At 41.5% G+C, this 10,530-nt stretch overlaps 1 protein-coding gene across 1 annotated transcript; it reads right to left on the bottom strand.

Moving 5' to 3' along the window:
* Positions 1-5,279: 5,279 nt before the first annotated feature.
* On the bottom strand, positions 5,280-10,303 carry LOC118169335 (beta-microseminoprotein-like). The gene is made up of 4 exons (XM_035330574.1): positions 10,148-10,303; positions 7,146-7,245; positions 6,509-6,611; positions 5,280-5,663 (listed from the first exon to the last, which is right to left on the bottom strand). Exons 1-4 carry the CDS (start codon positions 10,148-10,150, stop codon positions 5,534-5,536), a joined length of 336 nt encoding a protein of 111 aa, XP_035186465.1. The 5' UTR covers positions 10,151-10,303; the 3' UTR covers positions 5,280-5,533.
* Positions 10,304-10,530: the final 227 nt, after the last annotated feature.

The raw sequence follows: 10,530 nt of genomic DNA, 5'->3' as shown, positions 1-10,530 counted from the left end.
CTTTAAAAGACGTTTAGATGTAGAGCTTAGGGATATGGTTTAGTGGGGACTGTTAGTGTTAGGTCAGAGGTTGGACTTGATGATCTTGAGGTCTCTTCCAACCTAGAAATTCTGTGATTCTGTGATTCTGTGAATGCTCTGCTTTCTGCAGGGGCAAGTGTATGTGCTGTACTCCTTATGGAAGACGAGTTCACATATCCAGTTGCTAAAAGCAGTAAGTTGACTGGCACTGCCATTCGAAGGGAGAAAGCAAGAGGAAGTGTGAGGCATATCAGCTCACAGATCATAAGTAAACACAATTTTACAAATAAATTCATGGTGATCTTAAATGGACAATGCTAGGTGTAGTGTATGTTGGCTTTACAACTGCTGAATGATGTCTTCCACATTTGCATGTCAGACGGGACAATTGTTTAAGGAGAAGCATAGTTAAACAGCAATAAAGAATATGGCGTCCTTTTTACACAGTAAAACTGTTAGAAGGAAGTTTTCTCTTGGTGGTACACAAATAATAGCAAATATTCAAAACAGAGGGTAAGTGGTGTAACATCTTGCTTTTCTACAGTAGGTTTGTCTCATGAATGCAAAAAACATTGTCGGCAGCATGCTGTTAAGCATTTCCCCTCCCAGCAGAAAACCCAATACAATTACATGTTGAAACTGAAAGACTTCTCTTTAAGAAGTCTGGAGGGAATTTGTGGGTTTCAGTGAAGCTGGATTATTCTCTGGCACCTCTAGGTCAGTTTCTACATTTCCTATGATTCCTTTGCCTGGTAAACTCACCAGAATCCATTTCCTTGCTTCTCTGGTGTCAGCTCTTGTTTGTGCTGATTCAGATTCTGCCTTGAGTGGATGTGGTGGAGGAGGTGCCCTTGCAGTGGAAGATGGGCCTCCCCACACATGGGGTCTTCTGGGAAGATATGCTAATTATGAATCATATTCATCAAATGTGCTGTTTCTTCCCAGTTCCATAACATTAATGGCTATATTAAGCTGGAGATCCAAAAGGTGTGCTAGGTTTCTTGTTCCAATCACTCATACTTTTACTGGTATTGTCAAAACATTGGAAATCTTCTTGCAGTGAGAAAGTCATCTTCTTGTGTAAGAAATTTTGCACCTACTTTCTACAGAAACCCTTGGGACTCTAGAAGGTAATAAAGCTCCTAATTATAAATAAATAAGGATCCAAAAAAGGTGATATGTAGAATTAAATTCTACTTCATTTCTAAGTACTGAAAAACATCTGCAAATCACTTAGAATCTGAGGTCTTGCTGAGGAACTACTCATATTAAGAATATGAATGTGACTTCATATATTTCAGAAGAAAAAAATGTAGTCTTACTTTGTAAGACTATGGTAGGGCAAAACTTGAAATTCAGAAATAATTCCAGTATGGTATGGCACAGATCCCAACTGTGACAACTGGGTTGTTAATGTTGATGTGTACAGTTCTCAGTGATCTGAATTAAAAAGTAATCCAAAAGAAGCCACCATGTCACTTTTGTTAGCGATGAAAAGATTTTTAAAACTGTAATTTAAAAAAAATAATATGAAAGCTGATTTTTCTCAAGAAACAGTTGTATGAGCTATGTAAGTAGGAAGTCTCTGAATCTCCATGCTCAAAGTATTTTTTCTGCTAAGAAGCAACAGCTGTCTGCTTTTTAAGTGAGAGGGTTCACACAGGTACCAGTTGAGGCTGTGCTCTTTATGATTTTTACATGAGCTGTAAGAAAGAGGAATAAGCCATTCAGGACAAGTTTCAAAAGTCTTCCTCTTCTGCAAGATACATAATCTCTTTGGAGAAAATTTACCTTCAGCAACATGAGTAAGTTCATTTCCACATGCATATGGTTTTTCTTTATGGGGAAGCAAAAGTTTGAGGAATAACATGCTTAAATCAGTGGATAAAGGTCAGGTTTAAAAAAAAAAAAAAAAAAAAAAAAAAAAAAAGCAAATGTACATGCTGGAAAAAGCTGAACGGACTCTATTTCTGGCCCCTCACATTTTCTTCAGCTTCACAGGAAACAATTTTACAGAAACATGGAATTATTGACTGATGTCCAGCCCACAGTGCAGAGGACTTTAAAAGGCTAAGAATGTAATACTAACGCTTGCAAAATGCTTGGATATTTTTTCCCAAAAAGAGGTATCTCAAATGAAGCCATAAGAAAGCTTAAAACAATGTTCATAGGCAATTTACCAAAAATAAAGCCAGGGAAAACATTCCACATTAAATCCTTCTGATTTTACTAATGGCTGGCAGAGCTTGACACAGGTTTTCTTGAGAAGCTAGTACCTCTGCTGAATGAACATAGGGTGACACTTTATTTTGGGCCAAGCGAGGATCCCTGCCATACCTAAGAATGCTCATTTTTACAAGACAACAGACTCTTCATGACTGAGAAGTATCATTAAACAGTACACTTACCCTGGAAGAGGTGTTTGTTTTCAAACCATACATTGCTTAAGCACAGACTTTTTTTTTTTTTTTTTTTGTAATGATCAGTTCTGGAGATAAGAGACTGTGTAGAAGCAGCATTTTATAGGGTATTGTTGCCTGGTCTCCGATCTGTGGGCAGATGTAGTCCATTAATCAGTGGGAGATTCTGTTAGAAGCCCATCTGTGACTGAAATTCTATCCCCAGCGATAGGCAGAATCCAAAATTCTGGATTGCAGAAACACAGGGATTTGGGAGGCCCCAGGCAGGAGCTTTGCGTGTAGCAGGAAACTGGGTTTGGGGTGGTCTCAGCAATGGGTTAATAGGCAGGACAGGGGAGCAGATGCTGATGTCAGGGCATAGCACAGCTGTTCAAATGAAACAGAGGCAGGAGAACACCTGCTGTGTTGGGAGGGTAAGGCAGTCTCAAGATCTCATGTTAAGGAAAAAAAAAAAAAAAAAAAAAAGGAACAAGAGAAATGAAGCTATCATTCCAGTACAGAGGGCAAATGGTGGCAAGGCAGAATAGCAGCAATGCCCAGCAATGCTATACAGGAAAGGGTTGCCCTTAGTGAAACTGTAGTACACAGTGGATTAACTCACCTTGCAGCATGTTTTTCTTGCTATTTCCCTCGTCAAATCCCAGCCAATCATTAATTTTGTGTTAGTTTGTCCATTCACGCAGACAGGAATTTACCTCCCCAAATTCCAGCCCAGTGTAAGTGTCATTCAGCAGAAGTCCAAGTCTGAGTTTTATAGGAGGAGACTCTCATTGTTCCAATGGCTATGTTAAAAACACAGAGAAGGCATTCTCAACATGTTACACAGGACTCCAGCACACAGCTGCATTGGTCTGTAACTTGTCCTTGCAACCTACCCTGTCAGTCAGAAGGTTGTTTCCACCTCTCTGCTATTTTGGAGATTCTCCAGTACCAAATTGGTCCTAGCACCTGCAGGCTGACCGAGTATTTGAATGAACAAGGAATGCTGTGTTCACCGTTTTTCCTTCCAGAAGATAGAACATGGAGCAGTACCTGGGAAGACATAATTCATACCTTGTCAGAAGTGGAAAATTAGACTAACTCCCCTCTGCTTTCCCATCTGAAGGGCATGTGATGGATGCCAAGTCTAGATCTTTTGCAACAGTGCATGGTGAACATATTTAGGCACACAGATTCACTTGTTTTAGTGGGATGTGTGCAGGAAGAAAATCCCTGGTTCTTATTAGCAAAGAACTACCTGTTCATAGAAGAAAAGCCTACATGTGCCCCACCATGGTCATAATGTCTGTTCTGTACACAGCCTATAAAGATCTGCCTTTTATTACTGCCTCAGGCTCTCCAGCTGGCATGAGGAAGCTGTGGCTCAGCACATCTCCAGGTGCTGACCCAGCTCTCTCTGCAGTGTGGACAAGAACCATTAAGCAGTGCAGCGTGTACAGGCTTCAGGAGTGGAGCCTGGAGGAGGACACCTGGCAGCAAGTCAGAGGGGGCTGTGGAGAGGAACAGTGACTGTCATTGGGTGATGATGTGGCTGGAGAAAAAAGCGCGAGAGAGAGGGAGGGGGAGAAAAAGGGCAATGATCTGTTATCCTCACTGATTTTTCAGAAGTCACGGGTTTTAGCAACATGGGTCTTGCCAAAACTCCTGCAGTAGTGCAAATGACCTCCATGGGCAGTTCATGAATGCTTTAGGGAACTAGGAACTCACAGTGTGTACTTGTCCAAGCTACAAGGTCCATTTTGTTATACAGCTTGTTACTCCCCGGCTGGCCAGGCTGCAGTTCCTGTGAACTGGAACCAGAAATTAGTTTGTCAAACTGGAGCAGACCATTGTTGCAAGCTCACAGCAGCAGACCTAGGTACTAGGTTCCCTCAGAATCAGCAGGGCAGGTGGAAAGCATGTTGCCTTGGCAAGTGAGTACCTGGCTTTGGGCTGATCTGGGAGTTAACTGTCAGAGGAGTGGCAGGTTGTGAAAGAAAACTGGTTGCTTCTCTCTGAAACCTCTTCTATTTCGTTGTGTCCGAAGTCTGGCTGAAATATGGCAACAAGCCAGGGGGAAATGTGTCTCCCTCTACTCAGCAGCCATTCTTAATGCCCCAGAAGAAAGAAAATGTAGTAGGAAGACAAGGGCTTAAAAATCTGATGTTTTCTACTTGATCAGTAATCACTGGTGCTTTGCCTATTACGTAATAGAAAGGCTTGTTAGCTTGGCTGAGTGTGACTCCCTCCCGAAGAATTACACTGTAGTTTGAAGGCTTGCACTTCTGGCTGTAGTGGTACGAGAGTATATGTTTAATTTAGCAAGGTCTTTTCTGGATCCTGGCAGTAGATATTTCATCTGCATGTTCAGCTCTGGCAAAGACATGATACAGGCTCTGCATCCCAAGAGCATACTTTGAGACAGCTAAGATTGTGCTGGCATTGGGTTCTCCTCAAACCCTGTAGATTCTGAGTATCTGGCAGGTGGGATACAGCTGTGCCAGTCCCTAACAAGAAGCTATTGAAAGATTACCTCAGAGACTGTGACATGAAGGAGACGGCGTACTGAAGGGAATCTGGTCCAGTGTCCTCCTCCCTTCCCTAGGCCACTGTGTGCCTGGAGTAGGAGCTGTGGCAGAGCATATCCCAAACAGTGCTTCCCCTCCAAATTTTGACACCTGGGGAGCTAATATGGCTGCTCTGATGCTTGGCAAGAACAGAACCTGCAAAGCGTGAGAGCATCTTCTGCCAGGGCACTGGTGTATGGCACATTGGAGTACTGAGATAAATGTGTTCATCTCTCAAGGAAGGTGATGTTCCCCAGCATTGTTACATAAAAAGAGCCATCATTATGAAGCATTTCTGGATGCTTTGTCTGGATTTATTGCATTCAACAAAGCTCAGTGATACCAATACAAGTAATAACAGAAATAAGACTTTGTATCTGATTATGCATCTTGTTTACTGAATTAGAATAATTGGGAGATTAAAAGTGAGCTGCTGAAGTACTCTCTTTTATAAGATCTCCCATGTCTTTGAGCATCTTTGATGGCAAAGCGTCTGTAGGAAGCAGAGAATTCCACAGTGCAGAGAGGCTTGGAGCAGGTACATTGTTAACCCACACGACCGTGGACAATGCATTCCTTGGAGGGGTCGTTCTTCTCCACAACATCATAGTTGCACTTTCTCTTGTTGAAAACAACTTTACATTTTTCTTTGTCATAAAGAGCAGGAGTATGAAAGCTATCATTGACAATCAGAAAAAAATATGTTAGACTGAGAGCAATAAAAGATTCAATAATTCAGTGACTATATATTGAACTACCAAACTAGTGCAGAGTGAGAAATCTCTGAAATTGTGGCTTAGACCAGCCTAGCTAGCTTGAGTACCCACAGCTACAGCCTCCAGTGCCTCAGCAGATGTCCTTCTGCAATGACATGTAGATGTACCAGTATGGGTATTTTTTTTAGCACAGCACTCTACAGTGTGACATAAACATGGTCTCAGCATGTTTTATCTCTTTTCCATCAATTTTTCATTATTTTCAGTATGCTTAGAGTGTGGTTTCTGTTTCCTGACAGTGTGTGTCACCTGAGTAAAGGCAATGATCGTAATCAAGCCATTTTGGCCTTTTGAGAAGGTGGAATAAGAGGAAAAGAGGATGTTGGAAAGAGATACTTCAGAGCAGAGCCATGCCACTCTAGTGTCTGCATGTTCAGTGGAGAAAAGCATCTCTGAGTTAAGTGCAGGATCTGCACTTAAGTGGCTTGTGGAATGAACTCCTTTCTACTCTTCACTTTCCCTGCCAAGGAATAGCTTAACCACAGTGTAAGAGGGGCTCACAAGTGGCTCAGCGTTAAAGGCAAGCACCAACTGGATGTGCTTGGAAGAACCTGTGTCCACCCCCAGTCAGCAGAAAGTGAACTAACCCAAGGAGCCAAGTCATCCAAAGACATGTGTGGCTTTTATCCCTCTGTGAGGGGTGAGGAAAGGCTCTCTTGTGCCTTTAGAGACTCACTTATTCCCAGCACATGGAAACCTGTGGTCTTCCTATGGGCAATGATGCTGCCAGTGAGTTCAGACTTACAGGGAGCAGCAATGCATTTGGCTTTCGGTGCAGCTGCATCGGAAGCAATCATCTGTCCTTGAGATATGTCCAAAGGGGTACAGTTTTCCATCCAGAACACAGCCTGCATAACACAGCAACAAAACAAAATATGTTCTTTAAGCCTCCACATTAAAGATGAATGGTTTAAAAATGCCTGTATATTTTCTGAAAATGTTCAATGTTTAAAATAATTAAACAGAAGTCATTTTGTCCTCCTGGCTATTACCTGGACTATTTTGAGAGCCTGAACTTGTTTCTTCATTATTTCTTAGAGACAGTCTCAGTGTTACAGACCTGGGGTGAAAGTGAGCAACCAAACAGCCAGGTCTGCCATCTAGAACACTGCATTCAGAAATGCTCTCAACTCCAGAAGCAACTCTGCATGCCGGCATAGCACTAGCAACCCACCACCAATAGCAATAGTATTGCTGCAACTATACCCAGTCCAGGTGAAAAATCCATTTTTCCCTCGTTTTGGAACCTTGGTGCTGAAACCTCTTATTCAGGTCTTTCTGACAACTTCCACCTCCCTGGTATTTTGGGCCCTTCCCAGCAGTTCTGCATAGAGCTGACCCAACAAAAAACTATCAAGTGAGAGCACTTTCCCTGTTCTTACCTTTGTCAGACTCCCCTGGCTTGTTTATTTTTGTAAAGCAGTATGCATCACCCAGTGTCACAATGATGCCCATTGCAAGAAGGAAGGTGAGAAAGCTTTGCTGTAAAAGAGACATGGAGCACATGGCATTAATTTAATTCAACTTTGATTATCTTTGTTTTGAAAAGATAAGTCACTGAACCTGAAAAAAGAGTTAGAAACAACCTTATGTGCACATGAATATGTGGAAAAGGGAAATCCAGATACTTCACTGCATTTTCCTTGCATGGGAAGAGACAAAATGATGTAACATAAATGTGTCTGCAGCATCCCTCCCTGTCAAAGTCAAAACTCTACAAATCACCAAAAGCTCCCATAGTAGACTTAAAAGCCTTGTCAGATTCTTATTAGTGCTTTATTTATTGTCTTTGAGTCAGAGTTAGCTATTTCTCCTGTACATCACTATCTGTGTAGCATCCCAGTGTTTCACTTCTGAGCACAGCCATTTCACCAAAATTTTGGCAATCTTTGGATTGCATAACGATTTAGATTCTGATAGGTTTTGTGAAATAGGTGGCTGGATAGAGAAGAAACACAAATTAGTGCCTTGGGGCAGAATCCCAGTGCTGTATATTCTGCTTAGCGGCGTGTGAAATATCTTGTCAAAACATGCACCCACAGGTCTGGTCATCCTTCTTCTTGCCTAGTGGTGGCAACAGATAAACATCTGCAAGAGGTATTCAGAGGTGTCACCTGGGACTTGCTGAACACCCAGGACTTCTCTGAAAAGGCCTGCATAACTTTGTATGGGTACTTTTACTGGGGTAGAGGGTCTGGAGCCCCAGATTATTTTGATGACTTCCTCAAGCTGGATAACTTAAGGCAAAAGTTTAGAAATGGCCAGAGAATGAGAAGCAGTGAGGAATATACTTCAGTTTTCTTGATAGCACTTCCAGATCAACACAAAAGGATTGTGAAATGAATAGTTGCTGTTCTGAACTCCAGAGGCTGTTGCAGCTTGGAAGTAAGATTGAAAAAACTAATGAGAGGCTTTTCTTTTAGACAGCTCTGCTGCTTACCTTGAACTACTTGAATCATAAATGTACAAAAGAGTGAAAATTTCTGAACCATGAAGAGCCACAGGGAATCTCCTCTGTGTTGGAAGACACTTGCTCTTTTAGGTGCTTCTTTCTTACAGGGCCAAGAGGCATTTCTGGTGTTGTGAAAGGGAGGGGAAGGGACTATGGACTGGTCTGGGAAAAGTACTATGCTTAATGTCCACAGTGGCTCTGCCATTTGGGGTTCCTGAGGCTTCTGGGGTAGAATAGCCAGCTGCCATGGTGAGCACCATTGCTAGAAGGAGAAAAGCAAAGGAGAAAGACTGAAACTCTCAAACTTTAATTCTATGGCTTCCAGTCAAAGGAACATTGTCTAAGTACCTCCTGTTCTGTGAAGCTGTAGGAGAGTAACATTAAAATTGGTCTCTTGTAAGGCTTCTCTTAAGGCATTTGGAGTGGATCTGTGGGGCTACTCATACTGTGCAGCTGTATGGGGCTATGTGAGTTTGGGGAGCTGTAGTTTTCCACAGAGGATCTCTCTCAATAGGCCTGTGATGCTGCTTGCTTTATATTAGCTGTCCAGAACATGCTGGTGGTGGTGCTTCCTCCAAACTGCTGCAGAGGTTTGCAGCTGCACAGACTACTTCTACCAGAGGTCTGAGTGCTGTACTCATGTCTTTATAGTAATGACTAAAATTTGTCATTTGCTGTCCTGGGCTGTGTTCTGTGAATGTTTTGTCTTTAGTTTGCTCCAACATCTGTCCTTATCTTGCTATTCAAATAAATGTCAGGTAGGTGAAACTGGGCACGCTCCTCTCTCTAAAGAGCAAAGTTCTAAACTCTGTTGGATCTGAACAGAAAGAGAAGGGGAAGCTTCTGAACTGACTGTTTTCTGAACAACCAACGGGTACACCAGCTAGGATAATAGCTAGCAGGAAAGGTCCCACATATAATCAGGCTGAGCACAGAAGGTATCAATAAGCAGTGGCAGAAACAATATCCTTTATTAAAAAATAGATGTCGTTATCGCTGTCACACTAATGCCAAGGACTTCTAGTTCAACATAAGGGTTGCGTTGTTCTGGGTTTTCAAGAGCAAGGCACCTCAAGGAATATTTTTTGCTTGTTTGCTCTCTTACAAAGGGAACGCCACCAGCCATCTTGCAGAGCAGGATCTTCTGAACTGGATTTAATGGCCTTTACACTGGATGAATTAATGTGAAATGAGGTGCCAAATCACCTTGTCCAACCAAGTATTTTCCAACTGATTACAGACAAGCCAAGCCCTAAGGAAAGCTTAAGCAGAGAAATAAGTGGATGGTAATTTCTCCCTTCATCTCCTAATATATATTAAAGAAACTGCTAACTCTTCTTTAAAACTTATGCCATTCCCTAGATTATCATCAGAGGTAGTAATTGATGTCTGTAGTTTTGGGGACTGGGTGAGCACAAATTAGAGGAAGACTGGGCCATAGGGCTTTGTCTATCTATTTAGCAATACCTAACTGTTGATTCAGATTCTGCAAACAGATTTGGAGGCTTGAAAAGCTGAAACAGGACATGTCTTGATAAAACAAAAGAGAAAAACAGAACGAGTACACTGTATTATACATTTTGTTGTAAAGGACTATGTTTTATGCTTTATTTCATATCTATACCTTACAAAATTCTGAATATTCTCACAAACAATTCTGAGAAAAGGATAACAGCAGGTGAAATACCCAGAGCGATATATGTAGGTTGGTTGTTTTTTTCAAATTGTTACAAAGCAAAAACCCAAATCACAGTAATCTTCATAAATGTCTTTCTTTGCATCTTCTGACAGTTTTTAATGGAATACATCCATATCTAATAGGGATATAGATATTGGCATAATGAGGTGAATCTTTCAAATACCCTTCTTTTGCAGTTTTAAAACATAGTGATCTGTACCTTCCTTTTTTTAAAAAGCTAAGCCTTTACTTACCATTGTGTAATGTGTAGCTCCCAAAGAGCTCCAAGTCCCCAGAAGATCTCCGCAAGTGCTTTGTTGTGGAATCTGAAAGCAAATGTTTTCTGGTGCCTGTATATTGAGCAATTTAAATCTAGAAAAATAGCTTGCTCAATTCAAATGCACTTATGTTGAAATTTCTGAAGAAATTGCTGAAATTTTGCCAGCTGGCAAAGTTTGATTCTGTACAGCACTGACCTGAGTAAAGAATTGAGCCCTGAATCAACTATTACTTGGAAGTGTTATGATTAGAAAAAATGCCTTTCTGATAAAATTCAAGTATTGCTAGGCAAGCTGTAGGTAGAACTGTAGTTAGTCCAGGTAATTTTCAGGAGTGGGAGGAATGCATGCTGATCATT

This window comes from Oxyura jamaicensis, chromosome 6 (genome assembly GCF_011077185.1).
Source record: "Oxyura jamaicensis isolate SHBP4307 breed ruddy duck chromosome 6, BPBGC_Ojam_1.0, whole genome shotgun sequence".
In the NCBI taxonomy this organism is placed as follows: domain Eukaryota; kingdom Metazoa; phylum Chordata; class Aves; order Anseriformes; family Anatidae; genus Oxyura; species Oxyura jamaicensis.
Note: the sequence above shows the minus strand (reverse complement) of the source record. Positions and strands in the feature narration are given on the sequence as shown.